At 49.5% G+C, this 17484-nt stretch overlaps 1 protein-coding gene and 1 long non-coding RNA gene across 4 annotated transcripts in view; one reads left to right on the top strand and one right to left on the bottom strand.

The window, feature by feature from the left end:
* Positions 1-17484, bottom strand: part of LOC135906152 (glutamine synthetase-like) — a 34510-nt gene that overhangs the window by 6757 nt on the left and 10269 nt on the right. For both annotated transcript variants that reach the window (XM_065437387.2, XM_065437386.1), the window contains exons 2-4: positions 1402-1572; positions 1132-1293; positions 197-471 (exon numbers count right to left, since the gene is read on the bottom strand). In XM_065437387.2, the coding sequence (XP_065293459.1) occupies positions 197-471; positions 1132-1293; positions 1402-1572 (608 nt within the window). The remainder of the gene's footprint in view (positions 1-196; positions 472-1131; positions 1294-1401; positions 1573-17484) is intronic.
* Positions 5890-16727, top strand: LOC135906153 (uncharacterized). Of its 2 annotated transcripts, none has more exons than XR_010565655.1 (3): positions 5890-6091; positions 12964-13033; positions 15680-16727. It is a non-coding gene; the product is annotated as an uncharacterized lncRNA (long non-coding RNA). The 2 variants fall into 2 exon arrangements; XR_010565656.1 differs by lacking the exon at positions 5890-6091 and adding an exon at positions 6778-7434.

Below are 17484 nucleotides of genomic sequence, written 5' to 3'. Positions count from 1 at the left end.
TAACTTATCAGATTCCCTAAAAAAAAAAAAACACGCAATAACCCGAATTGCTGTTTCTGAAGAGTCGAGTCGGGTACTGCCATGTCCTGTAACGTCTCCACGAGCACGCGCGCGAACACACACACACACACAAGCACAAACACACACAAGCACAAACACGCACTGAAGTACACGCAAGCCACGACACCCGCAGTACCTGGGAGGGCATAACCTCGGCGTTGGTTCCAGAGATGTTGATGTTAGAGTAGAGGCAGGCCCTATAGTGGGCCTCGACCACATCGCGGCCCATGACACGCCCAGTGCCAACGCCACAGTAGTAGGGCCCCTGGGGTCCCGGAAAGCCGCCCTTGGGCCAACCAAAGGGTTTGCCTGTCGTGTCCAAGAAGGTGTACTCCTGTTCGATGCCAAACCAAGGTTCCTGGTCCTTGACCTTCTCCATAGCAGCCGCACACTTGTTTCGGTGATTCGTTTCTAATGGCAAAACAATACAACAATTACCCTCATAATGCCAACAAATTTCAAGTCTCAATGAGTAAAAAAAGCAGAAACTTCTTTTATCAGTAGTCCACGTTCACGGTACTGACACTTCACCATAACCCAGCTACTGTGCTACCACTAACCAGTCGCTACGGCAACCAGCGAGAACTGTTACCACAACTGCGACAACATCGTGCTCTGTTCGTGGAGAAGCAGGTTGCCTAGAGAGAGAGAGAGAGAGAGAACGAAACTTTTATTTGAATCAGTGACTTGTCACTCGAGGTGGGAGGGTCCCTTATTCCAGGAACCCTCTGGCTTGGATCGCCCTCCGGCGACGAGTTCGCGCTGGTCGACCAGGTCAGGCTTGGAGATCGCAGCCTCCCACCTTTCAGCGAGGAGGTTTGGGTCTGCGTCTGCTGGGGCTACTAGTTGTGCCACTGTGATAGTTTCTCGGGTTTTCTTGCATTGCAGTAGGAGGTTAGCATGCGTTAAAAGAAAATCCCAACGAAGAAAGCGGTGCACCAAGGCGACGAAAAAACGAGTATAGTTTACAAAAGCCAGCTCACAGCCAGTGCCAAAAGCGACCGACGAGATCTTGCGCAGAGTGCCTAGTGATATGAATGAAAGAAGGGCAGATTCGGGCTTCTTACGCACCTGTCGGCTGGTTGTTGGGCCTATAAGTCTCGCACATGACCAGCTTGTTGCTGCCCCTCAAGAAAGGGTCCGGGTACACCGCGGCAGGCTTGAGGAACACATCAGAGTTGGATCCCTTGGCCTGGTAGGTGCTAGAGCCATCGTAGTTCCACATAGGCAACTCTGAGTAAAAAGAAAAAAAAAATCACAGGAGGTTTCTCGAGCGCAATTGGCAGAATGAAGGCAAGAATGCCATTTAGCGCCGAGTGTTTTGAAGAAAACGTAAGTTACCTTCAGGACTCTTTGGCACAAAGTTGACTGTCCGTGTCTTCGAACGTAGGTGCTCTCCGGTACCATCAATCCAGATGTAAGTGCACAGGGACTTGTCTGAGGGCATAGGCAGGTCCAAGTAGTGGAACATCGTCGGCTTCCCGACAGTTTTTTCAAGGCGACTTTCTTCGCCTAAAACGAAATAAAATTTGAAAAAAGTCTCAATTAGCGCTCGGCCCGACTGTTTACTTGTAAGAGCTCAAAGGAAAAGAAAAATATGCCATAGCTGCTTGGTTTTCATCAAGCCCTGCCACGCTTCATTTTATCATGTTAACATCGTCAGCCAGCTTCGCAGCTTGCGATTATTCAGCTTAGAAGTGGGCATAGGAGTTAAATAATAACCTGGTGGCAAATCAAAGTACGCGCGGCAGTATTTGGACGATACATGAAATTATTGCTGCTTCATATAACTACAAACTCGAAGATAAAGAAAACTTTCGACTCCAGCCGCAAAGGCTACAAGTACGCACGCAATTACGTCAGCGATCGCGTCAGCTGGAAGCTGACTTTTCCGCATTGCCGATAAAAGAAGCAAAAAGCAACAGATCCAGGCGGAGAAAACTCGTGGGTGCTTCAGAGCTTGCTGTGGTTACAGCGCTAAGGGATAGTGCCAGCTGCGAAGCAGAAAAAAAAAAGAAAAAAAAAGAAAAAAAAGAAAGAAAAAGACAAAGGAAAAGCAATGGAAAGGATGCGCGAACGAGACTGCAATGCAGAGTGTTTAGCCAGCATATATATTTTCGCCTACATGCTACTCTGCGGAGAATGGGACGAAGAAAAAAGGCCCTAGAAGAAGGTGGGCAGAAGAAAAAGGAAAAAAAAAAAGGTCGTGTGGTGTTATCAGCAGTAGAGTAAGTGTCCAATGCGATGAAGAGGCTAGTATTATGAGTGCTCGCTAGATGCTTGAGAACAAAAAAGCACAAGACAACACGCACAGAACAAGACGCCACCGCGACAATGCCGGCATTGGCGCGAACAGGAAATATGCATGCATCTGACAAAATTAACCCATATAGAAATGCGCCGATCACATCAACGCACGCTGCGCGTTGTTGTGATCGGCCGTTCACCCCACGACAACGTCTAATCACGGATAACGCGATTATGGGAAACGGGCCGACGGCCTCGTTAAGGTCGTTCTCAAATGGCATATTGTATGGCCACCACTGGAGTACCTCGATCGGTCAGGAGAGGTTTGGGCAACTAGCAAGGATACCGTCCTTCGCCTGTTAGCCGCCCAAATTGGCACGTTCACGCCGGAGACGCGGTCAGTGCGAGGATACGGTCCTTCACCTGTCAGCCGCCCTAACTGGCCCGTCCACGCTGTAGACGGGGTCAAGTGTGCTATCCCCCATCCCCTGCTTGTGCCCAGTGATGTGCGTGTGTTTTCGACAGAGCTACCTTCAGATGAAAAGGATAACAAACCTCCGGATCTGTGGGACATGAGGTTATCGGTCTCCTGACGCCGGATTGGGGGAGGCGACTGAACAATGACCACACAGGGGATAAAAAGAGCGACGGACGGCTGGAGTGATCGGCTTTTTCTGTACTACTTTGCATTTTCTTGGAAATATGCATTATAAACTTGTAGAAGGTTCTGGATATCGGGCCCAGCCCCACGTTCCCTTACTCCTCTATGAGCGAAACACATTCCACATCTTCGGACCCCCAGTCTCAACAGCGTTCACCTGAGTTTCGTCGACGGCGGCAGGATATACTTGGTAACCGCACATAGAGCGGGCACTGCAGGCATCGTAAAGGAGACACCGTGGGATAAACTCCGTGTCACTAAGCGACTCCTTTTGTCCGTAGCGGGCATGCCATGGCCGACAGACCACAACAGACGAGCGGCGCGCCAATATGTGAAGCAGGTGTATACCGGGTGTCCCACGTAACTTGAGCCAAACTTTCAATATATGCAAGTGCCACGCGGCTGAACAAAAACAAGGTAATGCTTGCCATCGCTTGGAGATGCTCAGATTTTTGGCATTCCGCCTAATTACAGAAATAGTTTTCATTAATCAGCTTCTCAAATATTATAATTAAATTGAAAGTGTCAACGAGAAAATTGTAGAGCAACGTGAAAAACTACCCATACAGCTGTCTGTTGCTCAATGTGTGCTACGTAAAAATGTTCCGAGCATGGAAGAAGCCCGCCAATACACGTAACATTGCCGCGCGACTGGCCGCTCGAGGCACTTTGCGTGTATTCGCGGGCTTCTCTCATGCTTGGAAAAACTTATGTAGCAAGTATTGAGCAACAGCAAGTTGTATCGAGCGTTTTTCACATTGCTCTACAATTTTCGCATTGACACTTTTTCATCTAGTTATCGAGAGAAGGGGAACCAAGGGGCTCAATTTTGTTAATCATGACCACATAAAGCCAACAGACAATGATGCCAAAGAAAGCATCGGGAAATTAACAGCGGTTAAAATTGGAATGTAGAAAATAATGAAAAAAAGGGAAACGAAAGTGGACGAAAAAATAACTTGTCGCCGGTGGGAGCCAAGCGCACAAGCACCGCAATATGCTGAGGTTTGTGAATTGTGATATTTGAGAAGTTGATTAGTTCAGACTAATCATGTAATTCGGTGGAATGGAAAAAATTATCCGAGTATCTCCAAGCGACGGCAAACAACATTCCAGCTATATTCCAGCTAGGTTCTGTCCAGCTATATACGCGACATTTGCATATCTCCAAAGTTTGCCTCAATTTACATGTGGCACCCTGTACAGTGCCCGTGGCGATAGCCGCGAAGCAGCACTGGTGCGCCGGCGTGAACGCTCCTGGGGAACCAGACTTTCAACGCCTGTGCTCGGGCGATCAGTTTGCGTACGTCTAGCAAGAATGCCAAGTTCGCACCCGTTTGTTGTTTCGTTGCGCTTTAAAGGCTAAAGAAGAAAGACGCATGCAGTCGGTTGCAGTTGAATCCTAAACGCGTGGCCTTCAGTTCGAAACATGGCGGGCGAATCAAAGAACAAGCAAAACGAAATTTGTTATTTCGCTTTGTAATGCACTATGTAACCGCGCACACGACAACGGACGAAAAAGGAAACACTTTGCTTGGCTATAGACTCCCGCGCGACCAGCCACTGTGGCTCGATGACTACGGCGTTCGGTTACCGAGAACGAGGTCACGGATTCGGCTATATATACGGAGTCTCTCACAGCCCTCGTGTTATTTTAGGACGCTAAAAGCCATTAGCCGGGACAGTCCTGCACCCGCGAAGCAGCTCCCCCAAGCGGGACCAGGATTCCCAGGCGATAAGGTCAGACGTTCGGCATCTTTCGCTCCGGCAAGATGGGGAAAGCTATAAATCCCCGCATATACACGTACGAAGGACGCGACACGAACGACACACAAGGCTGCACATTATTGCTCAAGTTCTCGCAGCTCGCACCGTGGTCGTGAATTCATGCAGTCGCTGAAGGGCTCTGGCGTGGGTGCAAACGCTGCTAAGTCGCAGCGCGAGAGAATTTTAGCCACACCGCGTTGCTATATCAGCCCGATACGCGTATATAGCACAGGCGATCGCCTGCACATACTACATTTCGCAGGGCGGAAAGATTTGGAGTTTGGCCAGTTGCTTTCTTCAGCACGGTCGGTAATACGGAAAGAAAAAGAAAGAAAGCTAATGACTGGTCTCCTCATAGAACTCTACACAAGCAACCGCTTGTTATAGAGGTAGACAATGGGAAAGAACAATAAAAAGGAAGGAATAACCTAGACGTTAACCCGCTCGTAATTACTGCTAACTAGAAAGGGCAGAAATGGCTTTGAAACTCTCGTAACACGGCCATGAGGACGCGTTAAGAACAGTCGATTCATGGGGTTTCAACGGCCCTGAGCAACACTGTTACGTCATTTACGTTACGTCAGTTACGTCATTTGTGTACCTTCGTGCACATACGTGCTCAGCAGCACACACGAGACGTTTCAGGTACGCCACTACATGCGGCTGCATCCTGGCACTGCCTAACCAATAATTTATTTAAGGCGAAAGCCTTATATATTTCGTCGTTCAGTCGACCTTCAAAGTCCTTGAGCGAGAACGCGTCGACGACACGAAAGGTACAAAAAAATACCATCATCAATGGCTCAGACCCCGTAAGCAAGCAAGATGGTTGATAAAGATGGAGGATAGAGCGAAGTAGACTAAGCGAATTAAAGGGAATGTGTACGTCATGTGTCAGTCTTTAATGCATGGGCACTTGGGCTTTCGCCTTCAAGTCGTCTTAGAGATAACATAAGGTAGCCTGCGAATTTTTCCTTTCATTTCCACAAAGAAAGAAAGAAAGAAAGAAAGGAAGAAAACAGTGCACGTACAGACGACGCACAAGCGGCGGAAGAGTGGCCACACCTCGCCTATTATATAGCTGCTGCGAAGCTGAGAAGCCGTCGGCTGCGTGTTTCTGGGGGGCGAGCGAGCTCCAGCTGCATGCGGCTAGCAACAAGCAATGCAGCAAGCACGCGTCCTGAAAGACGCAACCGCCTAGACGGCGCAGATAGCGTACGTAACAAACAGGACGCTGTTACGTCAGGCGCCACGCCACTTTCACCCAGTCCCTTCCAGGCGAGGCGCAGTAAGGGCCGAATATAGCTACGACTCCAGAGAAAGAAGAAAACAAACGACCTGCGAGCTATGGGCGAGGTAACGAAATCGTGACGCGGGGACCTTTTCGCTGTATTGCCGAGCATGCAGAGTGTACCAGCTACCTTTAGCCTGTTTAAAAATATGCGCATGCCACGTAGCTGGACACAACCAAGGTAATGTTTGCCGTCGCTTGGAGATATTCAGATTACTTTGACGAATTCCACCTAATTAGATAATTAGTCTTAATTGATTAATCAACTTCTCAAATATTATAATTAGATGGTAAGTGTCAATGGGAAAATTGTAGAGCGACATGAAAAACTCTCGATACAGCTTTCTGCTGCTCAACACGTGCTACATAAAGTGTTTTTCCGAGCGTGAAAGAAGCCCGCGAATACACGCACAGTGCCTTACAGAGCCTTACGAGGCACTGCTTTGTAAATGCGATAACCTTTGTCATATATCCCACTTTAGTACTACTTGAATAATTACACCTATAATAATCTGACGTCGATAAGTGTTTTATCCTAATAATTAAGGGTGTGCTTTACGAAAAAACGTGCCTTTGGAGGGGTGCAAGCCAAGGCACGATTTGTCGACACACCCTTACGTGTTTCATTGTTTAACAGCACACAAACGAATGTTTAGGCGATTTTTTTTTTTGCTTGTTGTCCATGCCGACGCTACGAGTACAAATGAAAACAGGTCTAACCGACTGGAAAGCTCCGATTACCTTCATGCACGATTAGGCGTACTGACAGAACGGGTGACAAAAGTAGTGGACGTTTCCGCGTGTATGCACTTCAGCCGCGGTGTAGCTCGATTCCTGCGACAACGGCAAGCTGCTCGGTATCACACTTCTGCAGGGTAAATGGGCGTCGTCATCATCGCGCGCTATATACTACGTGTACACCCAGTTAACACTCCTTTCACACACACCTGCTCAAGAACGTGAGGACGTATGTAGTATACCGGCCAGCTGGTGAAACGGAAAAACTCGAGTGCATCCGGGGCAGCGCCGAGCGCTTCAGCACATATGTCACCGCAAACAGCGTTTTTGATGGCCTCCCACAGCTGGTGGGGGCACGCTGGAACAGCTGTTACAAGGGATACAGAGAGCGAAAGGCGAAATAAGCGCGGTTGCTCACTGATGGAATCGTAAAAAAAAAAAAAAAATCTCTTTGGGTTTAGTGGAAGCAGCACGTTCCGGCGAGCGGCTCCGGTTGGGTTATCAAGTTTTCATACTGACGAATTTAACAATGCATCGGAACCTCACGAAATGCATGAAAAGCAAGTGCTGGAAGCGTAGTATCACGGAAAGACCGGGAAGGAAAAGATCGGGAGTGTGTGGACCCGATGCTGCTCCATCGAAATAAGGCAAGGCTGCCGTGAAGAGAAAGGTACTCAAGACATTCTTTATCTTGCCTGCATGTAATCTTGGCTGCATGTTTCCCGAGTTCCAGGTATTCGATTTGTTTAATGAAATGTTGACCACTTCACAATTAATACCCGTTTCTCCGCGAAAATAATGAAGACCTCGGTGATCATAGAAATTCCTTCTAAAAAAAAAAAAAAAGGCCGTTCATTTTCCGCGCGACTCGGGTGACACAAGAGTATACAACAACTAGCCCTTAGAGCTGCGGTGTTAGCAATGCAATGTTAGACGACATGTTACCTCCAAAGTGAGTCATTTGGTACGGCGCGGTCACAGCTCGCGGGTATCGAGCAGCTTTCGCTTAGCAAGACCAGCGCGACCGCTTTCGACGAAAAACCGCGACTGCGCCCGCGGCAACGTGCCGGAGCGCGCGAGAAGCACACGCTGCCGCCTCCGAGCCCGCCAACCTCGAGAGCGCGCGCGACTGATCCGGGCTCCGCGATGAGCTGCCGCCGTCGCCCCAGGCAACAGTGGCAGCAACGTATCACGTGAACGCCGCGGCCTGCGCGCATCGGCACGCTCGTGATTGTGCACGTGTTCGGGGCAGTGCGCTCAGGCGAACCCGGTCACGTGCCACCCCGTGGGAGACCTGTGCGCTGCGTCACTGACGGGGACAGCCGGCGGCGGCGCGCGCTTCCACCGCTGGCGTCATCCGCAAAGCGAGCGCACAGCTGACGAGGCAACGGAAACAACCCACGAAGCCAAGTCCGCCGTTCCACAGAAGTCAATTTTTTCTCTTTCTTTCTCACTCTTTTATGCCCGTTTTCTAGGCGCTGTTTTCGAAATTGAGTGGAAATACACTCAGAAGAAAGAAAGAAAGAAAGAGAAAAAAAAAAGCCCGAGAGATCCCCTTTTTTGCGCTGGAGGCCAGGCAGACAATCGCTCACGCACTCGAGGCAGGCAGTATACAAAGGTGACACACCTCGCTTATGCGAGGTGTGTCAGCGCTCCACACTGCCGTTTTTCCTAAAACCCGACGGTGTGATATGTATTCGGGAGAGATTATAAGCGGCTCTTAACGGCACAACTAGGCGCGAAATCTCGCAACTGTTGCGCCTGTGTCGTCAATGCAAAGTGGCAAACGCATATTGGCGAACCTAAAATATTCAGGAACGAAGAAAAATAATAATGTGTGTGTGTGTAACGTGCGAAGAAAGGGGAGGGAGGGGGGAGCTCACGCAAGCGGTTCTGCCTTTCGCTCTGAAACATCTAGCCGCCGAGATGTATCGAAATTCTAATACTTTCAGATCAACAACGGGAGATCGCTGTGCCACCGCTGAGGATGCGTTTGATATGTAATGATGTCGAAAGCAGAAGACCCTACGCACCATAGATGCTTCACTTCCCGTGCTGACAGCGTACGCAATGTCTTTACTCAATGCATCGTTTTCCACGCATACCGAGCTTCGAAGTGCTGTCACGGCTACCGCTAGCCTTCGAGCCGCTGAATTTGCCAGAACATCATTGCCACTGCGTTTTGTTTACTTGCGTCTGAGCCTGATCGGGACTTGAAGCGAAGCTTTCTTTGCCTCTGCGCTACACAGAAGTGAAGAAGTCAAGACGTTTCAGTAAGCATCAAAGAAATCTTCGCTTATCGCCAATTCAAACACACGCATGAGAATACGCTGATTTTTTTGCTTCTCCTTTTCCGGTTGGTAAATTGCGTCCTGGGGCCGAATCTTATAACGGTTCGGTTGGGGAACCGTTTCTTTGGCCTCACCTGATTGGCCAAAATTTTGATTACGTCACAGGTCGTCAGAGGCAGCGGGGCGGTATCGCAATTTTCGAATACGTCACGCATCTGTCAATCATCTTCAAAGCGAACTGGTGGTAGGAACCGGCGAAGGGGTAGTCCGCTTTGGGTTCCGTTGCTGTGGCTTGGCTTTGGCTTGTGACCCTGGCCGCGCGCGCCGGTCGCGCGACCCCGGAGACACGCGGGCGTCGCGCGCGCGTGCGTTGGTTGCTTCGGAGGCTATTACTTGCCTTCGTCGTCTGCTTGGCGTTCCTCTTTCTGTGTCGACCACGGCTGGAAGCGCGATACGCGTTCGAAGAAGTGACGGATAATGAGTTGCACCGCCCTTGCTGGCTTTCTAAGTAAACCTTTTGCAGGCTACGCTATCAAATGTAGGGGACTCAGGTGCAAACGTACGAGTGGCCAGTCCACGCGGAGGAAGGAGTATTGCGCGCTGCGGTTCATCGCCACTGGCCTGCAGCTCCCAGAGGTCGGTCGGACGTGAAGCATTCATCGGAATGACCTAGATCTCTGCTGCCGACACCGTCCACAAAGTTGCTCTCGCAATTACTGTGTTGGCCGGTTGAAGGGCTGGGTCAGCTTTCCCGTGACCTCAGCTTCAAAGCCAATGCCAATTAAGGAGATATTTGCATGGTGAGATCGAATTCTCAGTGCTATCGCCAGCGTGAATATAGCTTGCAGATCGCCGTTCAGCAGTCAGAAGGGTTCAACCTAGACTGGTTCAGCACTTCCATCGTTCGGCTGATAAAACTATACAGTCAGGACGGGAAGATATTGTGGAGATCTCTTATTTGCCTGCCTTTTTTTCTCTGGTTCGGGAGTGCCGCACTTTGTTACTCAATTTTACGGCACAGCGCGCACCGTCAGCACCACACTATTCGATTTGACTTCGCGCAGGCAATGCAGGGCCCGTGTATCGTAATGTTCGATTTCAAGTTCCATTGCTTTTATCACGCGACGCGCCGTGGGGCTTATCGCAGGAACAGCGGCAGCGCGGCGGCGAGCGAGTCATGTCCGAGCCGATGACGTAGGGCGAAAAAAGATGGAAAATTGATATAGTCGGCTAGTAAAGGTGTCCCTAAGAACCAGTTCGCGGTTTTGTCGCGCTCGCTACTTGAGAAGTGCCGGCAGTGCGTTCCTGTTGCGTGCATCCTGCGAGCTCCTGGTAGCAGACGACATAGCGCTGCGCTCTGCCAACTCATTTGCGCTTGCGATACCGCCTGTCGGCTGAGCATAAAAAAGAATGACATTAATAAATTACTTCTGCATTGCGTAAACGCCCGGCACCACACGTTTATACTTCAGAACTTGGCGTATAATATTAAATTTATATTTTACATTTATTTAGCAAGCGGAAACATTCTGCAGTTCCTCGATTAACTCGTCATATAATGACGTACACTTCAGAGGTGGCACCCTCTCATCTATTGGTCGCGTCCTCCCCTTCTTCCACCGCCGGCTTGGGAGTGGCACATCTAGTGACGTAAGCGGCGAAGCGAACGGTTCGTATTCCGAACCGTTATAAGATTCGGCCCCTGATCTGCGTTTGCGCGAGGGCGTTCCGTAAGTGCACCTTCATACACTTCCCGACGCTTACACGTGTTAGAGCGATTGATCGTCGCCCAATCGGAGCCGATTATGCAGCAAGGTGGCTTCGGCCGCAGCATGTTAAACTTCTCTGCCAGTTACAACGCGGTTTACTGGCTGTAGCTGAATTCCTACGTTGACGATGACGCTCGTGGTCGACTTGTGCGTCCTCGCTACCAACTTTGCACCTTTGTGTGCACTAACCTACACCGTTATCAGGGATCAGTGAGCGAACGAAGCAACCTTATTAGGAATGTCCGCAGAACGATTAGCCTTCCCCTGTAAGGGAGGCGTCACCGTGACGCGGCCATGACGTCTTCCCGGCGTGTGGCGCCTCTACTCCGGCCGTGCCGCAATACTTCCTTTGGCCCCTCTTTTTCTGCTCATACGCAGCAGTACCATAGTCAAAAGCCTGCTACTCTGTCTTAGCACCGTGTCATGGACAAGTGTAGTCCTCGAAATTTAACCCAGCGACTTTCTCAAAAGAAAGGGTTCCTTCCTGCACCTCTTTCCCATTTTCGCAGTAATCAAGTGTTTGCAATCGCTTCCTTCATCTCGTCTCACCCCTGATTCGCTCGCTACTGTTTTGCTTTTAAACTACACGATCACGAAAAGTGACAGCGATATGTTGACAAACTGCGGCTTGGATATATACTGGAATCGAAGAACAAGCATCAATACTGCACGCACACGCAGTAGAAACAACGGATGCGTTTAGAGGCGACCCGTTTTAGCTGCACTTGGCATTCGTCAGCGGTTTGCTGAACCATAACAGCGGATAGCAATCTTGTCGCGTTCTGCTGGACCAGTACTAAGTGACATCACTCTCGTGCTAGTCGTGGCGCGTTGGCATTGTCCACAATCGCCGGCACGGAACGCGCTAGCAACGAGTGAGCAGACAAGCGGTAGTGGCCATCAATGCTTCCCCCCTCTCTTGAATCGATCAACGCAATTGTTAAATTGCAGGAACTGACGAGTGGTCGAGGCTGCGAAGGATATGCCGGCGTGCACGCAACGAGGTGCGATAAGGAAGGGGTTGGCGCGGGGACCTCGTCAGCCTCGAAAGGGTGCGACAACGTTACGCCGCGCCGGCTGGCAGCGCGCCCGGAGAGCGACGGGCAGCCTTCGAGCCTGATCAGTGACGACCTTTGAGCGAATCTGGTGGAACGCAGCGAGTTTCGAGATGAGCACTCACAGGCCCCGACGCGGCGATTTACGCGCCGCCAGACAAGAAAGGGGGCCCACTCGGGGCACCAAGCGGAAAGATGACCCCATGCGGCAGAGATAACGAAATTCCATGCGGCTGGACAAGTGGCAGCGGACGAGCGACGTGTCGAAACAGCCGAGCGCCAATTGTGCGGCCGTCTTGCGAAATGGTCTTGCGCCCATTGTACCCTCGTACGTCGCTGGCGCCAGCGACTTCTGAAGCACACAGTTCGAAGCGCCAGCAACATGCACCGCTACACATGTCGCTGCCAGCATGCAAAGTGCATGTAATTCTACCAACGGCGGAACTTAGTGTGCAAAAGGTAGCAGGTACATTGGTAGTAAGAGACCCAAGGCGCTATAGACTGTCTGGTCCGCCAAAAGCAAACACTGCGAGACTTGACCGACGAAAGGGCGGAGGCTGTCCTTGCACAGACTCGATACTTTATTCAGGACAGTATTTACGATCGAAGAACACAAACGCCAGCGTGTTTAGTGGACTACTTTGTGAGACAGTAACGACAAAACACGCTTCGCTTGACACACTTTCACGCTAGTGTGCGCGCAGCATAAATAGTGCGTGGAGAGGACAGCGGAAACTCATACGCGGGCCCACAGACGACAGCTTACTGGTTTCCAGTGACATACCAAGACTATAGACACCGATGGCAAGTACTAAAGGAACATAGCCCGACAGATGACTTCGCACAGTTTTGAATTTATATACGAGTACATTATCATTGCTTGCAGAATTCATCATGAGAAACAAAAGTAACAGTGCTGAGCTCTGTCATAGTGCAGTTCAGAATACAAAGAACATGCAGCAGGCACATTTACCTGCCAAGAAAACGACAGCAAGATGTTTCGCTAGTTTAACTGGTGTATGCATGTCTTGCAAAACTTTTTTTTTTAGTCGCATATATAAATCAATGCCATCATATTTTACAGGTAAATCACAGAGGAAGCGAAGGAAATCGGAAGGTGTCTGGCGTGTATTAAAAGAAAATGTGCAAAACAGGTACATAGCACATCATGCCCATATATGTACTTTCATTCGAACTTCCATCACTTCTCTCCAAGCCTACACTCGAAAAAATAAAGGTAGTAGAAAGGCAGCAATGGGTGTAGCTGCTTACTACCCATCTATACCACTCTACTAGCTGTTACGTTCCAATACGGCGATGAGCATTCCTTGGACGTTTCTCACGAGGCCCTCCTTTCATCAGCTCGCGCATAGACGGTAACGAGGCCCAACATAGACTGACGCGCAGACAAAGGAGCTCACCTAAAGCCATACATGACGCATATAATGGTAAATGGCAAAGAGGGTTGGGTACTCAGGTACTCCGCGGCCACCATGGACGTCGTCCATCCAAAGTATGTGAAAAGTGAAGACTACGTTGCTCTCGTGCGGGTGGATAAGGCAGGCCATCAGCGAATACGTACGCCTACCGATGGCAAAGGTACAGATTGAGAGACCTGTCGGAGATGTCGAGACAGTAGCGGCAGTCTCCAATGAGCTACCGAAGGACGCCCTTACCTTTTCTTGAACAGCTCAGAGTCGCTACTGAATGAAAGTGGGTCATGGTTTTGACGAGGTCCAAAGCTCGCGAACTAGCTCATCAGCTGAATTACGACGATGAATAAAGTGCAAAAAAGAAAAAAAGAATGAACCAGCTAGCTCCCGAGACGCAGTTAAGTCGGAGGAGGAAATCTTTCCGATTTCCCAGAAAGAAATTCAGGAAGAGGGTCAGGCTGAGGAGCCGCCAACAGGAATAATAAAAAAAAAGCACTCGAAAATGAGCGCCAGAAAGCGTGCCAAGAGGCGTCGCAGAGTCAGGAATGCGGCAGAGTAGGCAACGCGGCCGAATAAAGCAAAATCCACTAAAACATGTGGGGAGACCAGTGAAGGAATTAGAAAGGCGCGTTTGTCGTTCGGAAAGTTTCCAGTCAGAGCGCGTCCGAGCCGCCAAACGAGTAAGAAAGGAGACGTACGACGCGGCGGAGGACAAAAGCCAGGGGCAATTATATTCGCCTTCATCGAGTTCTTTTCTTCGAGGTGTAACCTGTATGACACAGGAGAGCGCGGCGGTAAGGCGACGCGAAGTGTTCATACCAGGCAGTAAATTCGTAGTGCAATGCCTAGAAGGCATGTCGCCAGTACGTAAAGTGTCGGGGATTTGCAGCGAGGGGAATCGCATACGTGCCCTTTGTATTCCCGGGTTGACAAGGTTGAGAAGACGAGCTTTCAGACTGCGCTCGCCTCGAGTACGGCTTGAACAGAAACCGTCAGCTATTCAGAATGAATAACGGCGATACAGGTGGAAAAAGTGTGGAAAAAGTTTTGGTTCTTTATTTCTAGTGCCTGGTTAGACGTTTTGAGATCTCCGATGCTAGCGATCGTTTCGATAAGCAAGTTTTGAGGTTTGTTTAGATTGTTTATTTTAGAAGTTCGTCGATATTCCGAGAGGTGATTTTCGCGCGCACAGATTTTTGAAACTTTATTTTCTCGATACGTCGTTCTTTCTTTATAGGCAGATAAGACTTATTTTTGTTAGAGATACGCTAGCAACGTCAAGTCCAGGTTATTTGTTAGAAGTCTGTAATGGCGCTCTTGAGTATTAGTTCATTTTTCGGAAGTGTCCGCGAGATTTTGTTTGAAATTTAGACACGTAATTTGGAGGAGCCATTGTTTAACCATACAATTTTAGAAAGGTTTGTATCGTTCCTTTAAGGCATGTGTTGATCGGACACACAGAAGCAAAGCGTTGGTGCTTGTCTCGCACGGGTATTCATAAGACGGAAACGTTTTGAGTAGCGCTTAGAGCCTGCGTGGCAGTATTTAGAAATAAGCGCGAATTTTCGTGTAGTTTCGAGCGCGTAATTTACGAAAAATTTATTTCCTTAGTGCGGGCACTTTGTGAACGAGAGAAAGAAAATATTAGTGCGTGAGTCGCACAAAAGTGGAAGATTTGCGGAGCTTATTCGGAATATGTGGATTGTTTTGAGAGGGAAGCCTTGTCTTCACGGCTTGTGCTTGTCTCGTGAAACTTGCGCAGAGAATTCATACTCCAGTGTGACGCCAGCAACCGTGGTCAAGGTGTCGTCCTTGCCCAACTTAACGAAAGCGGCTAAGAACATTGAGTGCTGTACTCCAGTCGAAGACGAACACCGCGAAAAGAGGCGCTCAGCACCTCTGAGAAAGTGGTTGTGCATCGTATGGGCCATTCAAAAGCCAGCATACTAAATTCAAGGCACGAAGCTCGCGGTCGAGAGCGACACTTGCGCTCTTGCCCGGCTGAAGCAAACGCAGAAAAAAAGAAAGCGGGAGACTGCTAAGATTGAGTCATTTTGCAGGAATACAACTTCTAGGTCAAGTATAGGAAAGGAAGACAGAATAAGAATGCAGACGGTCCGAGCCGGAGATTTCAATAAAAGAACTCCGTTTTTTCTCTCTCTCTCTCTCTCTCTCTTAAGAACGTGTTTTGTACGTATCGCTATCGATGTTATTGAGATACGCAACTTATTTGTCTTGCAGACAGCTGAGCACGACAAAAAGAAGAGAGCGAGAGGGGTAGGACTTGGGATGCGGGGATGATAGCGTCCGGTGGGCGCGTCGCTCGGTCACGCCGACTGTAGTGCGCGCGCGCTCGTGTATGCCCAGGGAGGAGGCCACGACGAAGCGAAGGTTGGGACCTCAAGCTGCAGTGTGTCATCAGCGATCGCTTCCAGAACAATCCACGAGGTAGCGACTGGACACCGCCGCTTCGGGCAACCTGTCAGCTGGTCACCCTCGAATCTCCCGGTGGCGATGAGCAGTCCTTTTCCCACGAGGCCGTCCTTTCCAGGCGGGACTCTTATGACTGGCGCCGAACATTTCCAAACCTTTATTTGTAACATGCCATTCACCCAACGCTGTACAGCGTTCGCTGTCCTTGGTGCGGGGGCCGGCCAACTCTCGCGCACATTACGTGGTATTGCCAGAACAGGCCACCCAAAATTATTACACCAAAAATAGCCGGCAAACTTTCCGGAAGGGAGCAGTGGGAGACTTGGCTCGCCAGCGAGGATCAGGAGATGCAACTAGCGCTCCTCGACCAGGCACGGCGGACCGCTCAAGCCAGTGGGGCCCTGGAGTAGGGGCTCCACCCACTCGCTTTCTGCACTTTTTTTTTTAAATAAGCATTTTGATATATATTTCATCAGCGCGCGCCCAGGAGGCGACGAGCACCGACATAATCAAAGGGGCTCGGCACAATCAAAGGAGCTCACATCCGGGCGACAAGTGCCGCCCTCCGTGGAGGAGGTGACCACCGCGAAGATCGCTCTACCTGACCCTGACAAGCTGGCCTAACTGGTGAAAGGGGCCAACGTCGAAGGCTACCGTGGTAACAGCGTCGACCTCGGATTCCTAGATTGCTACACGCTCGCACCACATGCGGGGGCGAAGGTGCAACTTAGGAGACGGAGTCCGGCGGAGCGGTGTGACATCGTGGGAGGGATTTTGCGACCGATGCGACGATCGTGATTGGCCGAGATATAGTCATCAGATTCCCTAGTCTAGTCTCCTAGAGAAGACGACTGGTTCAAAATCGGTGACTTTTGGTGCAGTGAGAAAGTGTGCTGACTTGTCCTAATGTGAGCTCAGACATATGATGTCCTCCTACATGGAGTGGGCTTCCGTATCTGGAACCAGTGCAAATAATGTAAAATAAACCCCCTTTTCTTCATTCCTACTACCGGAGGTACTCATCAATGTGCCGGAAGCATTCCTGGCCAAAACGCTACTACGAGCCTCAACACTTTACTACCTTCGACGATTTAGACATAGTAAGTGTTGCCTTTAGTCTAGGTTTCACATACAAATTAGTAAAAGGTAACACCACCGTCACGTGCGGTCTTTTATGCTGCGTAAGCCACGGTTTTAATGCGATTTTTAGATAAACCACAGTTTCTATCATTATGTTGGATTAATAGTACTGTGCTGCACTGTGGCGCACGTTGTGCAGACTACGTTATACAAAAATAGGTTCATAACTTTATCCACACACATCGATGGCGCACCGGTATAACCTGTGCTTCTGAAGGTTATGCCTAACATACTCATAAGGTCATTCTTAGAAACAGTCGCCCATTGTGCGCTGTGTTGTTACCCTCTGTCGTTCGTTACATTCTGTGCAGTGAAGTTTATTACACACAACCCAAAGTTCCTGTCATGAATCTTACGTGCCGTTATTTGATGGTGTTACGATTATTTTACAGCGTAGTAAATATCGCTAAAACATGTGGTAATGCGGTTCTCTCTCCCTCTTGCATATTATAATAAATGTTTGGAAGTTAAGCGACCTAATTATTTTTTGGCATTGGAAGCGCCGCTTGTTAGCAAGAAAGGTCCCACTAACATAATTGGACAGCAAATTCCACTATACGGGTGCCATATTATCTACGGTTCGTAAATTAACTACGTGT

This window comes from Dermacentor albipictus, chromosome 1, assembly GCF_038994185.2.
Source record: "Dermacentor albipictus isolate Rhodes 1998 colony chromosome 1, USDA_Dalb.pri_finalv2, whole genome shotgun sequence".
In the NCBI taxonomy this organism is placed as follows: domain Eukaryota; kingdom Metazoa; phylum Arthropoda; class Arachnida; order Ixodida; family Ixodidae; genus Dermacentor; species Dermacentor albipictus.
This window is presented reverse-complemented; position numbering and strand designations above follow the sequence as displayed.